This window comes from Garra rufa, chromosome 21, assembly GCF_049309525.1.
Source record: "Garra rufa chromosome 21, GarRuf1.0, whole genome shotgun sequence".
Taxonomy (NCBI): Eukaryota; Metazoa; Chordata; class Actinopteri; order Cypriniformes; family Cyprinidae; genus Garra; species Garra rufa.
Window position 1 is genome coordinate 2751124 of NC_133381.1, and position 27180 is coordinate 2778303.

General features: G+C 29.5%; 1 protein-coding gene across 1 annotated transcript in view; it reads left to right on the forward strand.

The window, feature by feature from the left end:
* The first annotated feature begins 2848 nt into the window (after window positions 1–2848).
* The window catches only part of LOC141296225 (ryanodine receptor 3), a 214001-nt gene continuing 189669 nt past the window's right edge, over window positions 2849–27180 (forward strand). Inside the window, 8 exon segments of the mRNA XM_073827498.1 lie at window positions 2849–2938; window positions 11013–11132; window positions 17270–17392; window positions 20038–20112; window positions 21131–21209; window positions 21348–21460; window positions 23915–24014; window positions 24621–24714. Coding sequence (XP_073683599.1) covers window positions 2849–2938; window positions 11013–11132; window positions 17270–17392; window positions 20038–20112; window positions 21131–21209; window positions 21348–21460; window positions 23915–24014; window positions 24621–24714 — 794 coding nt within the window.

A 27180-nucleotide genomic window follows, 5' to 3' on the forward strand; every position in this document is an offset into this window, starting at 1 on the left:
ATAAAAAAAATCTTTTATTTTTTCTTTAATGGTTAAATTACATTTTGGTAATCAATTTGAAAGTATGAAATGTATACAATTTAACATCATTTCATTAAAAGTTTATCAAACATTAAATTTTTAGGGCCAAATAAAATCCTGTTTAGATTGTTTTAATGGTTTAAGTAAATTTTAATAATCAAAAAATGAATTTCTAATCAACTGAATTCTTAAATTTACTTCTTTAACTGTTGTTTAATATTTTGTTTATTATTTTGTAATAATAGAGCCCTAAATAGTTTGTTTTTATCTCCTTTTTTAATTTTCTTTTTAGTTTATTAATATTTGGAGCAAATTTATTAATTTACTAATTTAATTACCAAGCTAAAATGTCATCAAATGAAAATTTTAAATAATAACTTTTAACAACAATTTATTACAGATTAACAAAAATTACATTTAATAAAAAAAAAAAAATTGGACCATAAATTCTGTTTTCTGCTTTAATTTTTCTGGATTGTTTTAATGGTTAAATAAAATTTAAGCAATTAAAAAGCATGCATAATTAATTGAAACCATGAAGCAATTAAAAGTCCAATTAGTTTTTTTGTTTTCGCTTTAATTTTTCTGGAATTCATTTTAATGGTTAAATTATTAAAATTATATATATTTTTATTGAATTAATTATAATATTTTAAATAATAATATTCAAAAAGCATGTCAACTGAGTAAAACTTTAACACTTTATTTATTAAGTATCTTCTTGTCTGATATTATGGCTCAACATCTTTCTGAAAGATAGTGTCACGTAGTGTATTTTTTTTGCTGATTTTTAGTCATTACCTTGCTGTTTTTGAGCGCCTGAGGATCTGAAATAATCCCATAATGCAGCAGCAGCTGATCTCTTCCACTGCTGACATTTAAAGTCTCAGTTTCCACAGAAACGTGGCTCTTGTAGAGCCGCTGTGAGTCAGAATCTCCCGCAGACAGAGAGACGCGGATAACCAGAGCCGTACGGAGTGGATTGGCTGGAGTCTGCTGATGTTCTCTGCTGTGTTTAGTGTGTGATCTGTGTGGAATAAAGCTGGAGAGCAAGGGCCTCACGGCTGATGCCGCATCTCGTCCCTGTTGGGCCGCTGTATTCATATTTCATTTAAACTTTATCAAATCTGGAGCGTCTCTCAGTCAGAACTGAATTAAAAACCGTCCAGTGAGTGTTTTATCAGATGTGAAACGTTAATGCAAGCTCCTAACCCAAACAAATGTACACTTACTTATTTAGCAGATGCCTTTATTTGTTGTCATGTTGGACATCTATAGCTCTCCAAATGCAATTTTTATCAACTTTTATTCAATTGTGGTTAAATTGTGTACATTTTATAATTTCAATAAATTAGATAACATTTTTTGATTACCAAAATGTAATTTAAGCATTAAAGAAAAATTGAAACAGGAAAAAAAAAATCTGGAAGATATATATATATAAATTATTTATATATATATATATATATATATATATATATATATATGTATGAAGATTTTACAAAAAAAATTATTGATTTATATATTCCAGAATTTTTTTTTCTGTTTTATTTTTTCTTTAATGTTTAAATTAATTTTTGGTAGTCAAAAATTGTATCAAATTTATTGAAATTATGAAATTTATACAATTTAACAACAAGATATGATTTAGATTAGAGTCGAAGATTAGATATAATTTTTGATGACGTAATTTAACCATTAAAATAAAAATGAAACGGAAAAAAAAAAAAATATATATATACACACACACACACACACACAGATATATAGATGTATAGATGTGTGTGTGTATGTGTGTATATATATATATATATATATATATATATGAAATTGTATTGATCTAAAAAAATTATTGTAAAATAATTTAAATAAATTATTTTATTTTTTTTAATAAAATTATACAATTATTTAAAGTCTGATTTGATAGGACCCTAAAATTACATTTTTGTTAAATGTTTAATACAGTGTTGTTAAATGGAAATCTAATGATTTCAACTAATTAGACATGCTTTTACAATAAAAAAATGTTTTCTGTTTTAATTTTTTTTGGATTGTGTTTTAATGGTTTAATTAAATGTTAATAATCAAAAAATAATTAAAGTAAAACTGAATTTTTAGATGCAAACCAAGGTGCAACTATTTTAAAAAACCTGAAATGTGTGCAAAAAAATATCTAAATATTGAGAAAATCGCCTTTAAAGTTGTCCAAATTAAGTTCTTAGCAATGCATATTACAAACCAAAAATTAAGTTTTAAAATATTTATGGTAGGAAATTTACAAAATACAAAAATCATGCTTTGGTCATTTTTAATTTTTGTATTATTTTTTAATACTTTTATTATTGCCGGTTTTGTTTAAATGTCCAAAAGTGTAATTTTGTAACATGCTTTCTTAGCAATGCATATTACAAATCAAAAAGTTTTAATATATTTACGTTAGGAAATTCAAAAAATATCTTCATAGTACCTAATCTTTACCTAATATCCTAATGATTTTTGGCATAAAAGAAAAATCTATAATTTTGACCCATACAATGTATTGTTGGCTATTGCTGCAAATATACCCGTGCTGCTTAAATCAGCCTTACATTTGATTAAATCATCCAGATTTGCCAAATTGCATGTTGTTATGACTGGATTGTGTCCGTGTGTTGGTCTCTTCAGCCGGTCATTTGTCTGTGTTTAGTCTGAATTGAGCGCGTCTCACAACAGGAACAGACTGTTGGCGCAGGAATCGTTGGCACGCGGCGACACAAACCTGCTGCTCTACCTGCGCCTGACAAACGCCTTTGAAAGGGATCTTCAGGTCCGCTCTGGCCTCTAAGCGATGCTTGTGCGCTGCTTTGTAGAGATCTGGTGCTCCGCTGTCAGTGCAGCGTTTCTGGAGCTCCTGGGACTCGTCTCAGGTTCAATCAGAGTGTGTGTGTGTGTCGTCTGAGAGACGTTTGTGCGGTCAGCAGTGTGTTTAATGAAAGGAAAGCGCAGCGGCGTCCTGGCCTCCGTCAGCATGTGCGTTTACAGTCAGGGAGAAATGCAGACGCAGTGATTCAGAGAGAGAGAGAGAGAGCGAGAGAGACCTGCTGCTCTCTGTAAACCTTCTCCATCGCGACCTGTGTGTGTTTGTGTATGTGTGCGCACATTTATTAGAGCTGGATTGACAATATCAATTAAACAATCTGTGGTTTGATTAGCTGATATCGATATTTAGTCTACGCATCTACCATCCAGTGTAATTTTTTTATTATTTTTAATACTATTATTATTGCTGCTTTTGTTTACATTTCCAAAAGAGTAATTTTGTAACATGCTTTGGTAATTTTTTATTTTTATTTTCAATACTTGTGTTATTACTGTTTTTGTTTATATTTCCAAACGTGTAATTTTGTAACATGCTTTGGCAATTTTATTTTTATTTATGTATTATTTCTAATATTTTATTATTGTTGTTTTTGTTTACATTTTCAGAAGAGTAATTTTGTAACATGCTTTGGCAATTTCATTTTTATTTATGTATTATTTCTAATATTTTATTATTGCTGTTTTTGCTTACATTTTCAGAAGTGTAATTTTGTAACATGCTTTGGTCATTTTTTTTATTTTTATTTTCAATACTTTTGTTATTACTGTTTTTGTTTATATTTCCAAAAGTGTAATTTTGTAACATGCTTTGGCAATTTTATTTTATTTATGTATTATTTCTATTATTTTATTATTGCTGTTCTTGTTTACATTTTCAGAAGAGTAATTTTGTAACATTCTTTGGTCATTTTTTTTTAGTATTTTCAATACTTTTATTATTGCTGTTTTTGTTTACATTTCCAAAAGTGTAATTTTGTAACATGCTTTGGTAATTTTTTATTTTTGTATTATTTTTATACTTTTAATATTGCTGTTTTTTATAACTTTCCAAAAGTGTAATTTTGTAACATGCTTTGATCTTTTTTTAATTTTTAATTTTTTTTTTTTAGGTTGAATTTATTATCAGTTTTAGTTTTTATTTATTTCCAGTAATTTTAACTTCATCTAAATTATTCATCTCAATTTAAACTAGGCCAATTTTTCTTGTTTTCTACCAATATTACTGGTTTTAATAATGAACATAAATCTAGATAAATAAAATCATCATCATCAATCATCAAAGATTTTTTTTAAATATTATTTTTAATGAATTTTGTTAAGAAAAAATGACTGGAAAAGTGTAAAGAATTCAAAAGCGTGAAGTGACCATTAAGGGTATTTTAAAACCACAATTAACAGTCTAGTTTTTACAGCTTCCACATTGGAGAAAAAAAATCTGCCTTCAAACTTAAAATAAATAAAAATATGACATTTATCGTGATAATTGTCAATATCGACTGATATGAAAAAATTTATTGTGATAATAACTATTTCAATACTTATTGCCGTTTTCTTTTAAATTTCCAAAAAAATAATAATTTTGTAACATGCTTTTGTCTTTTTTTTTAGGTTGAATTTTTTTTTATTTCACTTTATTTCACTTTTTATTTATTATTTATTTTTGTATTTATTTATTTCCAGTTAGTAATTTTATCTCATAACCACAAAGTGTACCAAAGTGCTGTTCAATTTCACAAATAAAAATAAAATAAAAATACAATATTGTAAAATACACAGTACAATAATACAAGGAAAAATGATTGCAAAATTAATGCATGTCTGTGGTAATTATAATTTAATTATAAAATAAAAAAGTTGCTAGTAAGCTGCAATGTGCAAATTAAACTATAAATTATTTACTAATTGCATATCTAAATTATATAAGTTATTTAAAATTAGGCTTTTATAATTAAGTTATATTCAATTATATCACACAATTTTATCGTAATTATATCTGATTTCGTTTTTTTTCTAAGTTGATTTTTATAGTGTTTGTATTTATTGTAATGTTTGTTTAATGTTGTACATTTGCTGTGAATCAGCTGATGTGGCAATAAACTAAAATAAAAGCATCCTTATTACTGTATAAACATGAAGGAGATGCTGTAACTCAAACAGTATAAAATCATCTGCCAAGTCCATAAATATAAATGATTCCTCTTTCTATTAGAATTCTCCTGACAGACATTTGCTGCTGATGCTGATGCAGTGATCTAGCTCTCATTTGTTTTACTGTCTATTGAAGCATGTTTTCATCCTCTGGCTGTATTTCATTTGCATTTCTTTATTCATTCATATAGCAGACGATTTTGCCTAAAGTGACTTATAATTGAGAATAAAATGAGCACAAGTGAATCATCTGAACTCTGGATCATCACCGGATGGATGATATTAAATATGCAGCGCATGGCAGCAGTTTGAGGTTTATTTGGTCTGTAAATGAACCATTATGTTCATTATAGTCTCACTCTTAAACTCCTGTTTGTTTCCTAATGTGAGCTATTTAGAGTATTAAAGCTGACAGTGACTTCAGTCTCATTTCATCTGCGCACATCAGACGTCATTCTGACTCATTCTCTGATGTTTAAGCAACACTCCAACTAATGTTTAAGTATGAATTTAAGATTGTATGGATTTGAATTGCTTTTAAAATCTCCATGCATTTGAATAACACCGTTTTAGCATAAATGAATAAACTTGATGCTAATTTGTCAGGTAAACATAAATGTAATGCGATTTCTGCATTTAATAGAGTAAAATTAAATAAAAACATGCCATAGTTTAGTTCATAGAAGATTTACAATGCAGTACAAATACATACATTTTTTTTTAATATTTAGCATTTGAATTAACTTCCAGTAAACAATCTTACTTTAATTGCACAGATAATACATATTTTAGTTTTTATTTATTTATGTATCTCAATTTAAACTGAAACTATTAAAAACATTATAGTTGAAATTAAATTAACGATAATAATCTTGCTGCCATCCAGTAATAAGTTTGTTACTTTGTTGCTTTTGATGTGAAAAAATATCAGCTTTGTCAATTTCAAATCAAAATTTATTTAAAAAGCACTTTAAAAACTGTCAAAGTACTGTTCAATTTCAAAAAAAAAAAAAAAATATATATATTCTACTTTGATTTGAAATTGACAGAATTTCAAAGCTGATACTTTCATATCAAAAGCAACAAAGTTATTGTTTGCATAATTTTTGTGTGTGTACTTTGTATATTTAATGTGCATATATAAATACACACACACACACACACACACACACACACACACACACACACACACACACACACACACACACACACACACATGTATATGTTAAGGAAAATATGTTTTATATGTAAAATATTTAGTATATATAAGTGTTTACGTACAATACATACAAATATTTAAAAAAATGTATACATATATGTGCGTAATTATATATAACTAATAAATATACACAGTACACACACATATAGTATGCAAACAAACTTATTTTGTTTTTTTGTGAAATTGATATATATATATATATATCTATAATAAATGCATATTTAAATTATACTTCGAATTATCTTAGACTTTTATGTGTACGTAATATTAAATTATATTGTACTATTTTTTCATTGTAATATCTACTATAGTCTTTTTTCTAAGTTGATTTTATACAGTGTTTGTATTTACACTGCAAAAAATGCTTTACTTCCTTTTTTTTACGTGCTTTTACTGCATTTTTTGTCTTGTTTCTGACCAGAATTTCTAAAAATTATTAAATCAAAAAGGATTTTCTAGACGAGTAAAACTTGTCTTGTTTACAGAAAAAACAAGTCAAAATTAAGTGAGTTTTTAGATTAGAACAAGCAACATAATCTGCCAATGGGGTAAGCAAAGTAACCTTGTTTACTGTTTGAAATAAGATTATTTAGTTTACCCCATTGGCAGATTATTTTGCTTGTTCTAATCTAAAAACTCACTTAATTTTGACTTTTTTTTTTCTGAAAAGACGATAACTTTTACTCGTCTATAAAATCCTCCTTGATGTAAGAATTTTTAGAAATTTTGGCTGGAAACAAGACAAACAATCTAAGTAAGCAAAGCATTTTTTGCAGTGTCAGAATAATAGTAGAGGAATAATTTGTAGAGCAGATCGGATGTAAGCATCTCTGTGCTGATCTCAGGCGGTTTGGCTCTGTCTCCAGAGCTGTTTGAGGCAGGCTGGGATGTTAAACGGATGTTAGACTAGCGATGAGTGTGTTGTGGTGATTGTGAGCCGTGTTGAGCGTTATTAGCTGATCCGAGTCACAGGAAATGTTCGCGTCCGGTCCGTCTGAACACTGAGTCACGCTTCACTTCAGCTGGACCGCACAACATCTACAGCTTCATCCATCACCACAAACCCTCAGAAGACCAGCCTTCTCTTTGGGAGACACAGAAATGCACATCAATCATTATATTTATGACCATTTATTATGATCTGGATTTATTCCTGCTTCTGGTCAGATGGCAAGGTCATGTAATTTTTCCTGCAATAGTAAAACATGCATTATGGATGGAATTGCAAGGAAAGTAGTTGATTGCTGTTGGTATAATTTTAGGTCTCATGTTTATAAATGTTTTTTATTTCTTCTATATGAAGTAAGTTCATCTATAGTCGCTGCCAGCACATTTTTTTCTTCATTATATTATATACAAACAAAAACTTCAAGGTCTTCTCATTAGAATAAAAGTTTAGTTAAACTAGAAGAAACTGCGACAGAAATATATTACTTAATGTAATGCTGGTACTAATACTAATACAATTATTATTTGAATAGAAATTTTTTTTAAGGAATGTTTGACAGAAAATTTATTTACCAGAAAAATGTAAATACACAACACAGTATTTCTGGGGGGAAAACAAATTTGTTAGATTTGCTTTTGATTATCATAATTTAATGAAACCATTAAAATGGAATCCAGAAAATGAATGGAAAACACAGAATTTGGTGAAAATAAAAGTATTTCACAAGGCCTTAAAAATGCCGTTAAATCGTGTATGTTCCATGATTTCAAATAATTAGAAATGTTTTCTTTTTGATATATATATATTTTTTTCATTTAAACATTAAAACAGTCTAGAAAAATTCTGCGGAATCCAGAAAAATTTAAACAGAAAAATGGAATTGGGAGGGAAAAAAAAAAACTGAATTTGGAAAAAATAAACAAATTAATGGATTTCATAGGGCCCTAAATATTTATATTTTATTGTTTTTAATCTTTATTTACATTTCCAGAAAATTGAGAAATTGCTTTTTTATTTGCATATATATTTTTTATTTAAACATTAAAAAGGAGTCTAGAAAAATTGAAACAGAAAAAAATAAAAAAAATAAAATGGATTCCGTAGGGCAACAATTTCATTATTTTATTTTATTAATTTAATTTCAACCAATTTTTTTTACAGATTTTAATACTTTAATACATCATGGTGCCTTTAAATTGTATGTATAAATGCATAGTCCTTAAGTTAATTGTTGATGTATTTAATTCTTTAACTTAAAATATAGAAATTTGAGAAAAATCTTGAACAAAAATGAGAAATGCTGCCTAAAGAGTATTAATTTACCAGTGATTTTTTATTTATTTATTTGTTTTTTTGTTTGCTTAATTATTTAAACTTTTTAATTGATATAATATTATAGAATTTTAATTCTACTTTGAAATAACATTTTATTTTCAGTTTTTTTTTTATTCTTTGTTCTTTTTACCCTTAATTCATTTTAAATAATTATTTATTTCAGTTTTTCCTATTCATTTAATAGGAATTACATTGTATTTCTATATTAACGTTAACTTAAAATAATAGATGTTTGAGAAAAATTGTGCACAAAAATGAGAAATGCTGCCTAAACACTAGTAATCTACCAGTGTACGTATGTATTTATTTATTTTTTTGCTTAATTATTTTGACTTTTTAAATGATATTCTATTGTAGAATTTTAACTCTACTTTAAAATAATAACTTATTTTATTTTTTCATTTTTTTCATTTTAGTTAATTAAATTTAATTTGGTTTAAACAAATATTTTCTCATTTTTTTCTGTTTGTTTTTATAGGAAGTACAGCTTTAAATTGATAACATTGTCTTATTTTTTTTAATCAAACTGATTTTATATACTGTATAAAAATAAGATGAAATGAGACTTGACTGTAAACATGCAGATCTGCGTAACGCCTCTTTCATTAATGAACCCCAGCCGCTGTCATCCTAATGTTCATGATCTCATTGGCAGAGGAAGGTGTGTGTGATCCGTTGACCTCTGACCCTCAGTGATGCATCAGTGCAGCACAATGCAGTTGTCAGTCAGCGGTTTATATTTAATAAAGCAGACGGTGTGATGCTGCAGAATTCCCCTGATTAAATGAAGCATCTGGATATCCTCAACATCAGCACATTCACCAGAGAAACACACACACTCGAGCTGTGCTTCCATATGGAGTAATTCAGTTTGATTGTCAAAATGGAGAATGTTTGATCATGTTTCAGTCAGTTTAATTCACTCTCTAACACTAGCTGCCACTTAGAAAATAACCCTGACAACAAAGCAGCCTTCTGAGAAACTGATCTAGATATTGGCTGAAACATTGCACGATATATTAAAATCGTGCAAGACGATAGTTCAGTATGACTTGGTGTGGTTTCATTAAATAAATGCTACTATTTAATTGTTTTTGTTTGCTGGTAGCGCATAACAAAGGCTTGAGTGTTTACTGTTTTAAAATAAAAAAATTAAAACACACACTATTAGTCAAAAGTTTTTGAACGGTAAGATTTGAAATGTTCTTTTGTTTTTTTTTATAATTCTCTTCTGCTCACCAAGCCTGCATTTTTTTTTTAAATACAGAAAAATCTGTAATATTGTGAAATATTTTTGCTGTTTAAAATAACTGCTTTCTATATGAATATATTTTAAACTGTAATTTATTTCTGTGATCAAAGCTGAATTTTCGTCATTACTGCTGTCTTCAGTGTCACATGATCCTTCAGGATTCATTCTAATATACTGATTTGCTGCTCAAGATTTTTTTTTAAATATTATTATCGATATTTAAAACAGTTAAGTACAATTTTTCAAAAAAAAAAATTGATGAATAGAAAGATCCAAAAATCAGCATTTTTCTGAAATAAAAGCTTTTGTATCATAATACACTACCATTGGCTTGGAGTCAGTATAATTTTTTTTCTTTTTTTTCGGTTAGAAGTTATAGCAATTAATCATTTTATTTAGCAAGGATGCTCTAAATTGATCAAAAGTAATGATAAAGATGAAGAAAAAAATCTACTCTGCTGTTTTCAACAACAACAATAATAATAATAATAATAATAATGTTTTATTTTTTTTACATCAAATCAGTATATTAGAATGATTTCTGAAGGATCATGTGACACTGAAGCCTGCAGTAATGATGCTGAAAATTCAGTTTTGCATCACAGAAATAAATTATATTTTTAAATATATTCAAATAGAAAACAATTATTTTAAATAGTAAAAATATTTCAAGATTTTACTGTTTTGCTCTACTTCGGATCAAATAAATGCAGGCGTGGTGAGAATTAGATTAATTAATGTTTTTTTTTAAAGCATTAAAAGTCTTACTGTTTAAAAGCTTTTGATTGGTAGTGTAAATATTAGTAATTTTAAAGTAAAGTAAAATTATTTTTACTACACTGTATTTCTCATTTCTTTTTTGCGTAATGCTTAATATTTTTAATTAATAATATCACAATCATTATAGTTCTTTATATTTCCACTCTGTTTAGAATATTTGCTTACTTTGTGCATTTTTGTTTTGTGCATTTGTTTTAATACATTTGTGTGTATTTTTGTACTGCGTTTAAATGTAAACAATTGTTTGTTTGTCTTCAACCTATTTTTGTCATTTGATTACACAATATTTGACAATACACTGAATAACAAGCTAAAAAATTAATCGATATGGAAATTTGATACGTTTCAACCTCCTGAAGAAATACTAACAGTGACTGGAGATTGATTGGAGCAGGTGTTTGAGTGTTCATTGAGTAACTGGTTTGTCTGACCGTGTTTGTTTCCATCAGGACGACGAGGTGGTTCTGCAGTGTGTGGCCTGCATTCAGAAGGAGAACCGCAAGTTCTGTCTGAGCGCTGAGGGTTTGGGAAACCGCCTGTGTTACCTGGAGCCCACGTCAGAAGCCAAGGTGAGGAGAATCATGGAGAATCAGGCTCCTTTCACTCAATTCAAAGTGTTCACTGAAACACACTCTATCTGCTGCCATTTATATTTTGAGTGTGTTTCTGTCAGAAGTATTTATAGACCTGCTGTTTGCTTTTAATTGTGTAAATGAGTCTCACAGCCTGCTCTCATCATCTTTCTCAGGTTTTGAGCTTTTTATTGAGAATATGATTAATTGATCCAGTGCTCATGAATCTTCTGAATCACTCAACCTGAGCTCTTTGTTAAGGCCTGTTCAAACCATGAATCATTACTGTAACCATAAAGTTTCAGCAACCATTCTTAGAGAATAGTGAGTCCACAGCACAACTATAGAATTATTTATTTCTTTTGATGAATGATATAAACATTGACAGCCAATTACTAACTTTAAGGCGAGACGCTGCAGGTGAATAGGGTTAAAAATTAACCAATAGTTATGATCTTACTTACTCAGTTGATTGATTACGTTGATAATTTCAAAAAAAATTTGTATTACAAGTTTTCTAAAATGTTAGGTTTAAATATGCAAATGAAAGATGCACTAATTTCTAGGACAAAAATCTAAACGCTGGATGAAGTCAGTTTCAAAATTCTTGTTTTTATTTCTTTATTTATATTTTATTTTATTTTTATTATGAACAAATTGTTAGTTTTTTTGTTTATTTTAAAAGGTTTTATTTTTATGAATGAATTGTTAGTTTAGTTTTTGTTTTTATAAAAATATATTTTAATGTTTTTTTTTATTTATTTAGTTTTTTTTTTTTTTTTTCAAAATTCTTGTTTAATTCTTTTGACATGTTAGAGTCAAAACTTTTTACAAAGGGGATTTTGGGTATCTCATTTTGTCATGTCATAATAAAAAAAAAAACAGGCAGAAAACAGTATTTTTTTACACTTTTTGGCGGAATAAAATGTTGTATAAAATCAAGCAAATGATATATGAACAAATCCCTCTGTAAAAACCTTCAGAATATAGACAGGAATACAAATGTAAAGTGTGGTGTGTGTAAGAGCTACTGAAGTGGAGATTTATGGCTCAGTGTAGGAGAAAAAACTCATTGGCTTTATAAAATATGGATTGTAATTAGGGCTGCACGATTTGGAGAAAAAATCTAATTGCGATTTGCGATTTAAAATGCGATTTACTACTATTTCATGAAAGAGCTACAGGTTTGATATGGTGGTTTTAACAGCACCAAAGAAAGGCCAAGCATAATCACAAAGTATGCTACATTGTGCTACTGTTTATTTAAAACCTCTTAAACATTGTTGCCATTTTTAAATAAAGTTGTCAGTTGTCATGACAAATTAAGAAAATAACTACAGTAGTAGGCTAGTTATTTACTGTAGTATACAGTAGTTATCATCAGTGTCTGATGTATCTGTGGGAGCGGGACTGTGAATGTTTCTACATGCAGTGTTAAAATGCCCCCTATTGGTTAAACTCTGCATCAAACGTACTTTAAGCATGAAGACGTAATATGCACATGAAGCGACCTGTCAAAAACGACTTATATGCTTGTTACCACATTTAATAATCAATCGAAATAATCGCAGCTCTTGCGATTTGAAAATCGCACCCTTTCAAATCGCGATTTCTGTTTAAAAACGATTAATTGCGCAGGCCTGATTGTAATTGAAATCTATTGACAAAAATAGATAAAGTGCTATAAAAGAAACACTTAAGTGTCTTTTGGATGATTTCTTTCCACTAGTCTGAAAAAAAAAAACACTTTATGAAACACCAAAAAGCCCAAAATCTCAAATTTGACAGGTGTAGTTTCTCCCCTTAAAGAGCTTGAGCATTTAAAGCGACAGACGACAAAACTGCAGTACAATACTTATAGCAAACAGAACATTGTGAGCTGTGGATGGAGATCTCATTGGGTTTAGTTCTGATCTCAGAGCAGTGACTGTCGGATGTGATTGTAATTAGCCGAGACGCGGATGATGTATCGCCGCTTTGTCTTCATTGTGTGTTTTCTATTCTTATGAGAGGCTTCGTTCCTCAGGGAGAAAGAGAACTAATGATCCACTTTCACACCTGATAAACTAATACACTTCAGCTGGACTCATCATCCATGACTGTCGGACCATAAACACATGTACATTTACAAACCTTTCTGAACACCTTTGACCTCAAATATAGAGTTTACATTAATATTTGAATCATTTATCAACACATTCACATGCTATTCATTCTCTGACGTGCATTAATGGTCTCATGACAAGTAAAAGTTTATATTTTTGTCAATTAGTTGTTAGTCTTTTAGTTTGGTTTTGAATTTAGTGTTATATTTTTATGACCTAATTGTTAGTTTTATTTTTTTGTTTTTATAGAAATTTATTTCTTTATATTTTTATGAATTAGTAATTTGTGTTTTGTTTTGGTTTGTTTTTATAAAATTTATTTTTACATTTTATATTTATATTAATTAATTATAAGTGTTTTAATTAGATGTTTTTTGGCTTTCTTGATTTTTTTTATTTTTGTATTATACATTTTTTTATAAACAAATTGTTCTTTTTGGTTTATTTTAAAAGGTTATATTTTTATGAATTAATTGTTGGTTTTATTTTTTGTTTTTATAAAAAATATTTTAATGTTATATTTTTATGAATTAATATGTAGTGTTTTGTTTTGTTTTTGTTTTTATTAATTTATTTTTTAAATGTAAATATTTATATTAAATAAGCATTTTTTATTTGTGTGTATATATATATATATATATATATATATTTTTTTTTATTTTTTTTTTTTTTTTTATTATTTAGTTATTTATTTATTTATTTATTTTTTATTTATTTATATGTGACCCTGGACCACAAAACCAGTCATAAGGTTAAATTTTACAAAACTGGGATATATACATCATATGAAAGCTCAATAAATAAGCTTTCTATTGATGTATGGTTTGTTAGGATAGGACAATATTTGGTCGAGATACATCTATTTGAAAATCTGAAATCTAAGGGTGCAAAAAAAATCAAAATACTGAGAAAATCACCTTTAAAGTTGTCCAAATTAAGTTCATAGCAATGCATATTACTAATCAAAAATTACATTTTGATAGGTTTACAGTAGAAATTTTACAAAAAATCTTCATGGAACATGAACTTTACTTAATATCCTAATGATTTTTGACATAAAAGATAAATCAATAATTTTGACCCATACAATGTATTTTTGGCTTTTGCTACAAATATACCCCAGCGACTTAAGACTGGTTTTGTGGTCCAGGGTCATATATATATTTTAGAAGTTTTTTTTTTAAGTTTAAGTAATTTAATATAATTAAGTTGGCTTGAGAAAGCCAGCTTACTGAAATGCTATTTAAACCTAATATTATTATTCTATTAGGGTGAGATCAGCTATTTCAGAGAGCGACTGCTGGTAAGAATCTCTTGAAGTTCATCTGCAGACGTTCTTGAGCAGGTCGCGTCCCAATAACAGAACTGCATCTCTGAGAAAGTTTCTCCCTCAGACCTGGATTGTGGTGGACATCGTGATCCACTTTCATGAGTTTTGTTTGCTGTTCTTCAGTAAAGGAGGCCAGTTTGCTTCATTTATCTTCTGGTTGCTCGCCTCATACTGTCAGCCGGATCTTCTGGCCTCTTTGGCTTCAATCCCAAACCTCCTCCGAACACACGAGCCACTAAATCACGCTCGTACCTTCATTTCAGAACCATTTCCTTTTATGTGATGAACTCTAGTATTGACCTGAAAATGAAGATCTCTGAACGCTTACAGGTGCCAGATTATTAGACGGAGAACAGAGAACGCCGCATGCTGATGGAGATCACTTTAGGAGATTCATCAAGTTTTCAGTCTCAGTTTGAGTCCAGAAGCACTTTCTGAAAAGAATGATAACTGCAGAGGGTTTTGCAGTTATTTAATGGTTTAAAATACACATTTTCACAGTCATGTTTTGTTGTTTTTGTCTGGAGTTTCTACAGTGAAATAAAATACACGCATTAAAGGATTAGAACTTCCAGAACAAAAATGTATGGATAAAGTACTCACCCCCCAGTCATCCAAGATGTTCATGTCTTTCTTTCTTCAGTCGTAAAGTTATAGTTTCATGAGGAAAACATTTTAGGAATGTTCTCCATATACACTGTGTGCATAATTATAGGCACATTGATATTGTGGTCATATTTTTTTTTTCCAAGCACATTTGACCAATTCCAAACCACGTCAATCTTAATAACTACTATTCATTTTGTATTTAACTATTTATAAGTGATATATAATTGTTCATGAAGACTGGAAGTGAAAAACTCTGTATATTCAGGTGTGCAGAATTATTAACATAACCATTTACAGCAGATTTAAAGGGGTCATCGGAGGCCCATTTTCGACAAGTTCATATGATTCTTTAGGGTCTTAATGAAAACTCTCTGATATACTTTGGTTAAAAATTCTCAATAGTAGTGTAAAAAACACCCTTTTGCCTTGTCAAAATCAGCTCTGCAAACTTGCAGCTCATTTTATCGCATGGGCCCTTTAAATGCAAATGAGCTCTGCTCGCCCCGCCCCTCTCTGGGATTATGCTTACTTTAGCTGCGTTTAACTTGCCAACAAGCACATTATTAAGAAAGGCAATTTGCAAAGATGCATAAAAACCCTTATCCTCAGTTCTGCTGTGGGTGAAGTTGCATCAGGAACGATTCACACGAACATAGACGCATATGTAGATCGGGATCGGCGCTTTGCATTTAAAAACGAAAGTAACGTTAATCCTCTGCGTCTTCAGCGGCTCAGATGTCAGGAGTAAATGACGACTGTTGTGTTCATTATTACATCAGACAACAGAACACCTCAATCGCTCAATTAGACTCTTCATCGACACACTGAGGATTGTATTCGGACTGTTTCAGCTCGGTGAGGGCGGGGCTAAGGTGAGGCGCTCATGTCAATCAACTATCGTGGGAGGGGCCTCTGTCTGTGTGACGTCACACCCGCAAGAAACTGAGAATGAGCTGATTTTAAAAATGGGATATTACTTTTAAAGATTAAAAAATACCACTGGGTGTATTTGTATCATTGTAGGGTGGTTGTGTTCACAAACTGCCAACACACATTAATGTTCAAACAACAAGATGGAAAAGTTAAAGCTCTAAAATTATCCAATTTGAATGTTATTTTTAATAAGATGACCAAAATATACTTTGCAGTAAACAAAGTAAAATTTGTTTTGGCAGGAAAACATAACTAAATATGACTCAAACAGTTTGCAAAGTAACATAGCACTTTATTTCATTTCAGAAACTATTTTTCTACTCATTTTGTTGAACGTTTGGATCGGCAGACTAACGTATCGTCGCCTAATATTGAATCGCAATACTTGTAGAGTCAAAATTTTTTAAAAATATCGCAATACATATCGTATCGGCACCCAAGTATTGTGATAGTATTGAATCAGGAGGTAGGTGTATCGTCCCATCCCTACAATTTATATACTTTTTAACCTCAAACACTTCAAGACAGTTAGGGAATGTCTAAAAACTCCCATCTAATTTTCTCCTACATCGCGGTTTTACCTTTTTTTGTAAAGAGTGACCTTCTTTGCACGTTCACTTTGTAAACACTGGGTCGGTTCTTCTGCAGCGATGTAGGATGATTTTAAAGTTGGAGGAGAAAACGAGACGGGAGTTTTTAGACATACCCTAACTGTCTTGAACCAGAATACATAGTTGATGCAGAGTTAGGCAAGACAGCATTTGAGGTTAAAAAGTATATAAATTCTCCTTTTATTCCTTGGCTGGGATCATTTAGAGTCTTTTGAAGCTGCATTTTGGAAGGTCCAACTCAGGGAACATAAGAAGTCCACTATATGGAGAGAAATCCTGAAATGTTTTCCTCAAACTGCAACTGAAGAAAGAAAGATGAACATCTTGGATGACAAGGGGGTGAATACATTATCTGTACATTTTTGTTCTGGAAGTGAACTACTCCTTTAAGCTGTGTGAAAGATCAAACACGCATTGAAAACTTGAAACCTTTATCTTAATAATTGTATTTTCTTTGTACAGTGGCTGTAAAATTTAAAGTGCTGTTTAAGATTCTGTGCCAGTGTTTGTGTGTCATTTGTGTATGATATTGTTTGTGTGTTTCAGTATGTTCCTCCAGATCTGTGCATCTGTAGTTTTGTTCTGGAGCAGTCGCTGTCTGTCCGTGCGCTGCAGGAGATGCTCGCCAAAACCGGACAAAATAATGACGTGAGTACAAAACGCTAACCAGTGGAGCACTTGTGTTGTTGAAGCACTGTGTTCAGAATGAATATTGAATACCAGACTGTCTTTACGTGTGTGTGTTTAATGAGCGTTTGTGTAATTAATGGTGTGTTCAGTAATAAATGAAGCTGTCAAAGGAGCTCTCGTCTGGAAACTTTTCAGTGGAGTTTCTGTGAAGCGGTCTGATGTGAAATAGGATCAGACGGGCCGCTTGAAACCAGTGCGTCTCACCGCTGTTAAACTTTCTCTTGGTTAACCTGCTGATGACCTGTGAACACTAGTGACTGACATTTTTTTATATATTATTTTTTTTTGCTGCCTCAGTTTTGAAAAGTAGACTTTTTAATTACTCTGCAAAAAATGCTTTTCTTACTTAGATGTTTCTATGTTTCCAGCCAAAATATATAAAAAAATCTTAAATCAAAAGAACAAGCAAAATAATCTGCCAATTGGGTGAGCAGATTTTTTATTATTATATATCTTATATATCTTATTTCAAACAGAAAACAAGATAATTTTTCTTACCCCATTGGCAGATTATTTATCTTGTTTCAAGCAAAAATGCACTTAATTTTGACTTGTTTTTTTTCTGAAAACTAGAAAATAATTTTTACTCGTCTAGAAAATCCTTCTTGATTTAAATTTTTTAGATATTTTGGCTGGAAACAAGACAAAAAATCTAAGTAAGTAAAGCATTTTTTCCAGTCTAACCTTATTGAAAAACAAGTGGTTTGAAAAATGAATGGATATATTTTATAAATGAACTACACTTATAAAGTATCACTTTTGTTTTGATTTAAGATTTTTAAAGCTTTTTAAAGGAGTCTTTTCTGCTCATGAAGGCTGCATTCATTTGATTAAAAATACAGAAAAAAACTGTAATATTGTGAAATGTTAACGCAATTTAAAATAGTGGTTTTGTATTTTAATATACTTCAAAATATAATTTATTTCTGTGATGCAAAGCTGAATTTTCATCATCATTACTCCAGTCTTCAGTGTCACATGATCCTTCAGAAATCATTCTAATATACTGATTTATTACAAGTTTTGGAACCTGTGATACTTTTTTCAGGATTCTTTGATAAATAAAACCTTAAAAAGAACAGCATTTATTCAACATAGAAAACTTTTGTAACAATAAACACCTCGTTTAAAGTTTGGGGTCAGTATATTTTTTCTTTCTTTCTCTCCTTGAAAGAAATAAACACTTTTATTCAGAAACGGTGCGTTACATTGACATATTGTTAGAAAAGAAAAGGATGCGAAAAGATTTGTATTTTGAATAAATGCTGTTCTTTTTCGTTTTATCCATCAAAGAATCTTGGGGGAAAAAAAGAAGTTTCCCAGGTTCCAAAAAAATAGTAAGCAGCACAACTGTTTCCAACATTGATAATAAATCAGTATATTAGAATGATTTCTGAAGGATCACATAACGCTGAAGACTGCAGTAATGATGCTGAAAATTCAGCATTGCATTACAGAAATAAATTATAATTTTAACAGATATTCACATATAAACAGCTGTTTTAAACTGTAATAATATTTCACTATTTTTACAGTTTTTTTCCCCCTGTATTTTGATAGAATAAAGCAGCCCTAGGGAGCAGAAGAGTGTTCTTTAAAAAAAAAAAAAAAATCCAACCAATTCCAAACTTTTGATTAGCAGAGTGTGTGCATATATAGTTTATAATTTTTTTTACATTTTTAAAACTTATTTATATACACATGCATAATTTTCAGGGTCTCTGTGTTGATAGTTTATGGGTGGTTTAGTAGCGCAGCTCTTTAAGCAGCATCAGTCTGTGGGTCAGTCAGTGTCTCATGATCAGTTTGAAGCTGCAGAGCTTTTGTTTAAAGGTCAGGCGTCTTTAAAGTCCAGACGAAGCTGCGTTTGCCCCCTGTGGATCATAAAGGTCTCCTCATTGGCTGCTGTGAGTCTGATGACCCGTGGCAGCTCTGATCTTTAGCTTTGGTCTCCTGGAGCATATTTGCTATCATACGCTGGACAGATGCAGAGCTGGAGGCTTGAGAGGAATCACTGTGATACGGACAAAAAAAACAAAAAAAATTCTGGCCAAAATATACTCTACATGTATACTGTAAACCAAGAAGCTCAATAAAATAAATTTTTGAAATTTAAAATATATCACCAAAATATATTTCAAAAATGTATTCCAGAGGGCAAGAAAATACATTTCCAATTAGGCTTTATTCATGTTTTATTTTTAATTAAATGTGTTGTGTGTTCACACGTTACAGACAACAAATAGTTTTTCATCAAATGTGAATGTATTTTGGATTGAAATATTTATAGGGCAAAATATTTGTATTATAAATACTGTACATATAACATTTTTAATATATATTTTCAAAAATGTGGAAAAAATGGCCCAAAAATTGTAAATATTTCATAGAAAATATATTTATGTAATTATATTTTGAAACATTTTAGATATTTTTTAAAATATATTTATAAATATATTGGATTTAAAAAAAATATTTATGCTTAATTTTTTTATTTATGCTTTTTTTTCTGTTTTCTTCACGCCTCTCGCAGCAGTTCATCAGAAAGGTGAGTGATTCTATCTGTCATTGTGTTATTATTAGTGTGTTTGATGATGGACTGATGGTAATAGTTGTGTCTGCAGGCGGCTCAGGGCGGAGGACATCGGACGTTACTCTACGGACACGCTATCCTCCTCAGACACTCCTTCAGCGGGATGGTTCGTCGGCCTTCATCCTTCATCAGATCAATTTGATGTGAAAGCTTGTTTCTGCCACTGATGACAAAAATAACAAAATAATAGCAACTTTCTCACATTTCAGACTTTTTCTCACAATTCCGAGATATAAAGTCATAATGGAGAGATACAAACTCAGAATTTTGAGATTTAAAATTAAGAATTGCAAAATATAAACTCAGAAAGTCAGAATTGCTAGATATAAATTCAGAGTTTTTATGTCAGAAAACAAAAAAAAAAATTACATTCATGTTTTGTTTTTGTTTATTTAGTTGTTTTTAATTTATTTATTTGTATTTATTTAGTTAATTTTCATTATGCATTTCCTTCTTTTATTTAATTATGCATTTCCATAACTATTAAGCTTTTCAGTGCTGTATACATATTCATTTTGTTTTATAGTTCTTATAACTGTTTAATTGTTTATTTACTTTTTATTTAATTATGTATTTATTTACTTTTAGTTATACATTTTTATTTTTATTTATTTAAGTATTTAAGTATTTTTTATTTCCATAACTATCAAGCTTTTCAGCCCTGTATACACATTCATGTTTTTTTTATAGTTCAAATTCTTTTAATTGTTTTACATTTGTATTTAATTTATGTAGTTAATTTAGTTATGCATTTTTATTTTGTTTATTTATTTTAAATTTTAAATGTATTTGTTTTATATTTCAGAGTATTATTTATTTATATATGAAATTATTTATTCTAATGACAATAGGGCACAATATTTTTTATAATATCTTTGACTACTAAGTTAACTCAGTGCTGTAAGCATATTTAATCTGTTTTATGGTTCAAAATATTGTTAGAAATGTATTTTTTTGTCAGAGATTGTATTTTGCAGTTCTGTTTTTTTATTTTATTTATTTATTTATTCTTACTAAATTATGAAAATAAAGATCAGACTTCATTTTTTTAATCCTGTGACAGAAACAAGAGTATGTACTTCCACTTTGTGTGGGTTGTGTGAAAGTGATGTTTTCTGTTGCAGTATCTGACCTGTTTGAAGACGTCGCGCTCGATGACGGATAAGCTGTCGTTTGATGTGGGACTCCAGGAAGACTCCACAGGTGAAGCATACGATTGTTCAGAGGAAAGGAGAAGCTGTGCGTTCATGAGACCGTGCTGCGGCTTCACTTTGACACATAAGTATCTGATGAAGACGAGACAGACATGCACATGACGATCCGTGTGTTTGTGCTCCTCAGGCGAGGCCTGCTGGTGGACCATTCATCCCGCGTCTAAACAGAGATCAGAAGGGGAGAAAGTGCGAATCGGAGATGATCTCATACTCGTCAGCGTCTCATCTGAGCGATATCTGGTGAGGATCAAGTACTCAAGACTTATAAGTCCTGACATTATGTTTTTGATTTGATTTTCATCAGATGTGTGAATCTGTAAGATCAGTCTAGTGTTTGAAACATCTCACAAAAGCTGATGAGAACTTGTCCAGGTCAGATTGTGCACAAAAATAAAGAGGTATTTATGTATATGTGACCCTGGAGCACAAAACCATTCTTAAGTAGCATGGGTATATTTGTAGAAATAACCATAAATACGCCAAAAATACATTGTGTGTTTCAAAATTATTAAAAAAAAAAATTATGCCAAAAATCATTAGGATATTAAATAAAGATCATATTCCATGAAGATATTTAGTAAATTTCTTATCGTAAATATATCAAAACTTAATTTCGCATTGCTAAGAACTTAATTTGGACAAATTTAAAGGCGATTTTCTCAATATTTCGATTTTTTTAATTTATTATATGTGTTTATTTAGTTGATTTTAATTATGCTTTTTTTCTTTTTATTTCCGTGACTAGTAAGCCTTTTTAGTACTGTGAGCGTTTTTTATGGTTCAGAATATTATTTATTAAATTCATTTACTTATGTATTTTTTATTTTGTTTTAAAAACTATTAAGCTTTTCAGCGCTGTATACATATTCATGTTTTGTTTTATAATTCAGATTCTTCTTAATACTATGTTAATTTACATTTTATTTAATTATTTATGTGTTTTAAATTAATTTAAGTTTGCATTTCTTTTATTTCCTTCACTGTTAAGCTTTTCAGTACTGTGAGCATATTTATTTTTATTTTTGTAGATCACAGTTAATTAATTAAAAATGTATTGATTATATTTTATTTCTTTGACTAAGTGTTGTAAGCATATTTGATCTGTTTTAAGAGTTCTAAATATAATTATTAAAATTTATTTTTTTATTGTATTATTTTACAATAAACAATTTTTATTGATAATATTTCTTTAGGCCTTTAAGTGCAGTAAGCATTTTTGTTTTTATATAGTTTAAATTATTATTTAACATTATGTATTTGTTTATGGTTTCTGTTTTATAGCTCAGAATATTATTTTTTGTTCATTTAAGCTTTTCAGTGCTTTATACATATTCATGTTTTGTTTTATAGTTCAGATTCTTCTTATTGCTATTTGTTTGTTTACATTTTAATTATTTATGTCTTTTAAATTTATTTAAATATGCATTTCTTTTCTTTTATATCTTTTATTCAGTGCTGTGAGCATATTTTTGTTTTATAGTTCAGAATATTATTTATTCTCATTTTTATAGATCACAATTAATTAAAAATTATTTATAATTTATGTCTTTGACAAAGTGTTTTCAGGGTTGTAAGCATATTTGATTTGTTTTAATAGTTCAAAATATAATTATTTAAATGTTATGTTATTTTATAATAAAAATTATTATTGTTGTTTTTTTGTTTTGTAGTTGATAATATTTCTTTATTCCTTTAGGCCTTTTAGTGCAGTTAGCATTTTTTTGTCATATAGTTTAAATTATTTATTATGTATTTGTTCAGTTTTACCGTTTTATAGCACAGAATATTAGTTATTTATTCACTGATTTATTAATTCTCATTTTTATAGAGTTAATTAATTAATTAAAAATGAATTATTTATATTTTATTTCTTTGACTGAGTGTTTTCAGGGTTATAAGCATATTTGTATATTTTATTGTATTATTTTACAATAAAAAATATTAATATATATTTTTATTGTTTTATAGCTGATAATATTTCTTTATTCCTTTAGGCCTTTTAGTGCAGTTAGCATTTTTGTTTTTCATATAGTTTAAATTATTATTTATGTATTTGTTCAGTTTTACCATTTTATAGCACAGAATATTAGTTATTTATTCACTGATTTATTTATTCTCATTTTTATAGAGATAATGAATTAATTAAAAATGAATTATTTATATTTTATTTCTTTGACTGAGTGTTTTCAGGGTTATAAGCATATTTGTATATTTTTATTGTATTATTTTACAATAAATTACAATACAATAAATATTAATATATATTTTTATTGTTTTATAGTTGATAATATTTCTTTATTCCTTTAGGCCTTTTAGTGCAGTAAGCATTTTTTTTTTTAATTATTGTAATTATTTTGTTTTAAATTATTTAATACATACATACTTTCTTTATTTTAACTGTTTTATAGCTCAAAATATGAAAGTATTGGGTTCAGACGTGTCCGTGTCCAGCGTTAGTGATTCTCGTGATGTATTTCCTGTCTCTCCAGCAGCTGATCTGTCTGAGACTCGTCCAGACGTCAGTGTGTTTGTTAGTGCACTGTTAACTCTCTAGGGTATTCTGAGTTTATCCAAGCGTATCCCATGATGCCAAGCTTCTCGCTTGTGACCTCCGGTGCAAACGCATGATGAAACAGACATGACATGAGAGGATGAGTGTTGCCATGGTAACCAATGTGCACCTGATCTCCGCAGCATCTGTCCATATCCAACGGCAGCATCCAGGTGGACGCGTCCTTCATGCAGACGCTGTGGAACGTCCATCCCACCTGCTCAGGCAGCAACGTGGAGGAAGGTCTGTGGTTATCGATGTTGGATTAAAGTTACTGTCAAAAGTAATGCATTACAAAATTGAAATTGACGTCTGTACAGTAGACCACAGAAGAAAAATATCAACTCTACAGTAATAGAAAAAGAAAAAGTTAGATTATCTTGAGTCATTTTTGCTTATTAGTATGGATGAATTGGATCATCGAAGGTTTATAAAATGGGATTAAATACATAAAGAATATTTGACATATTTAATTATTGCAGGATCTGTTTTTTTAGTGAGTGAGATGAATTAATGCATGTTCACATTTATACTAGAACTAAAGTAACATCTTACTCACAATTTCTCTCAGCATGGGGACAGGAGAGCTTTTAATCAATAAATGGGGGAAAATAACTCAGATATTTTCTTGTCAATTAAAAAGTAATGCATTACTTTACTAGTTACTTGGAAAAAGTCATATTATTAGGTAACTTGCGTTACTTGTAATCCGTTACCCCCAACACTGGTCATAACTAGTACTAGTGCTGATAGTGACGTCACGAATGTATTAAAGTTCTGTGTGTCATCATTTAAAACGGTTCGATTCACCTGACGGCTCATCTGATGTTTCTATCTTTCATCCTATAGGATATCTTCTTGGCGGTCATGTGATGCGTCTGTTTCACGGACACGATGAGGTTCTGACGATTCCGGGATCTGATCAGAGTGAAGAAGAGCAGAGGTACAAACCTTCATATATTGGTATTAGTGTACTGTAGTTTTTATTAAAATGTGTAATTTTATTTTTATGTGTAATTCATTTTAGTTAAAGTTTTGGTAATTGTAATGTTTTTTCTTCATTATTACATTTTTTTTTAGTGTATTTATTTATTTCAGTTTTAACTTAAACTAAATGAAAATGTGAAATGTTGCCTGATTTTTTCATATATATGGGTTTAAAAAATTAAAAAACTTTAAACAAATAAAAAAATTACTAAAGCAGAAAGAGGTTTAATTAATTCATTTATTTATTTTAGTTTTAGGACATCAAGTTAAACTAAATGAAAATCTACAAAATTGATTTAAATTAATTGATTAATTAATTTTATTTATTTATTTCAGTTTTTGTAATATAAAAAAAAATATATATATATATATATTTTTTTTTTTATTAAGTTAATCAAGTTAAACTAAATAAAAATATAAAAATGTTCCCTGATTCTTTTTCAAATATATATTTTTGTCTTTTATTTGCGTGTGATAAACTTTGTACATCAAGTTAAACTACATGAAAATGTGAAATGTTGCCTGATTTTTTTGTCAAATATACATATTTTACCAAAAACCAAATTAAAAAAAGTACTAAAGCTCAAAAGTAAAGCACAAAAATGTTGTAATAAAAAACAACAACAACAAAAAAATACAATAATCATAACATTTAATGCATTTATTTGTTTATTTGTGTTGTTGCTGACATCAGACATCATTATTAAGATATATATTATTTATTCATTTATGTATTTGTTTTATTTAATTTTTTTCCTGGTTGGTGCTGTAATGGAAAAAATTATTTACTAATAAAATAATAAAATAAAGAAAGAAAAATCTATATCTTTTATAAATAAATAAATAAATAAATAAATAAATGTATGCATTTAAATTTTATTTGCAAGTAAAAACCAAACTAAACCAAATTAAAACCATATTCAAAAAATAAATGCATAAATGTACATTTTTCTTGTCTTTTTTTGTAACAATGTTTTGCTGGACAAAAATTATAGAAACAGTATGAACAGTTTCCATTACACCAAAACACATAAAAAATTAATAGCTAGAAAAGCATAACAAGAGAAGAATATTCTGCTCTTAAAACTTCTGAAAAAATTTTCACTCTTCCCAATATTAACTGTAGTTATTTTAGTTGCTTATTTGCATCTGTGAATCTAAATGGTTAAGAAGCACGTGATGACCTACTGTTCATGATGTTCTTTACGTCCGTAAACAAAAGTCAGTGTTGTCAGAATGATGTGTCATTTATCAGAGATGTTGGATCGGGCGTAATGGCTGTTTGTCTGCGTACAGCGAGTGTGTGTCAGACTGAAGTGGGTTGAGCTGAAGTAACCCAGGGCCGTCTGAGGATGCTGAAGATGTGATCGTAGGCGTGCGGCCTATTTTTAGCGCTGGTGTTTAGCGTGTCGTCTGCAGGATTGGATATCGGTCGTCATCTCGGGCCCCCGGCGCTCGCTGCGTCCTGTCCTTGAAATCTAATCAGAGCCACTTCTTCCTCTAAAGGATTTTCTGCAGGACCTCCTTCAAGACGCAGATCTGTCAACGGAGGGCAGGAATGAATGACTTCTCTCATTGTATAAGAGAGTCTTCTATGAAATACATCAACGGCTTCCAATAAAGCCGTCAGCGGTCATCGATAACAGAAAAACTCTTCTAAAGCATGTTAGTTGTAGGTCAGGTTAGTTTAAGTCAGGTTACACACTCTTAATACAGCATTTGCCAGCTTAAATTGATAGCTTGAATTGAATTGCCAGCATTTGACAGCTTGAATTGAAAAATACTTTGTATATTAAAAGGGATTTTTAACAAAATTAAGTACTTAAAAAATTTATATGAATATGAGTCATTCATTCAACTGATTCTTTCAAAATGCTTATTTCACAAACGAAGCAAGTGACAAATCATTTGATTCGAATCAGAACTTTGGATCATGAATCATTTGATTCGGATCTGGACTTCGGTGCAGGTTCGTGAATAATTTAATTCAGATTGTGACTTTGGTTTGGGTTTGCAAATAATTTGATTTAGATTGGAGCTGTGGAGCAAGGATCACAAATCATTTGACTCGAACAGGACTTCGGTTTGGGTTCATGAATCATTCGATTCAAATAGGAACTTTGGATCATGAATCATTTGATTCGGATCTGGACTTCGGTGCAGGTTCGTGAATGATTTGATTCAGATTGTGACTTCGGTTTGGGTTCGCAAATTATTTGATTCAGATTGGAACTTTGGATCATGAATCATTTGACTCGAACAGGACTTCGGTTTGGGTTCATGAATCATTCGATTCAAATAGGAACTTTGGATCATGAATCATTTGATTCGGATCTGGACTTCGGTGCAGGTTCGTGAATTATTTAATTCAGATTGTGACTTTGGTTTGGGTTCGCAAATTATTTGATTCAGATTGGAACTT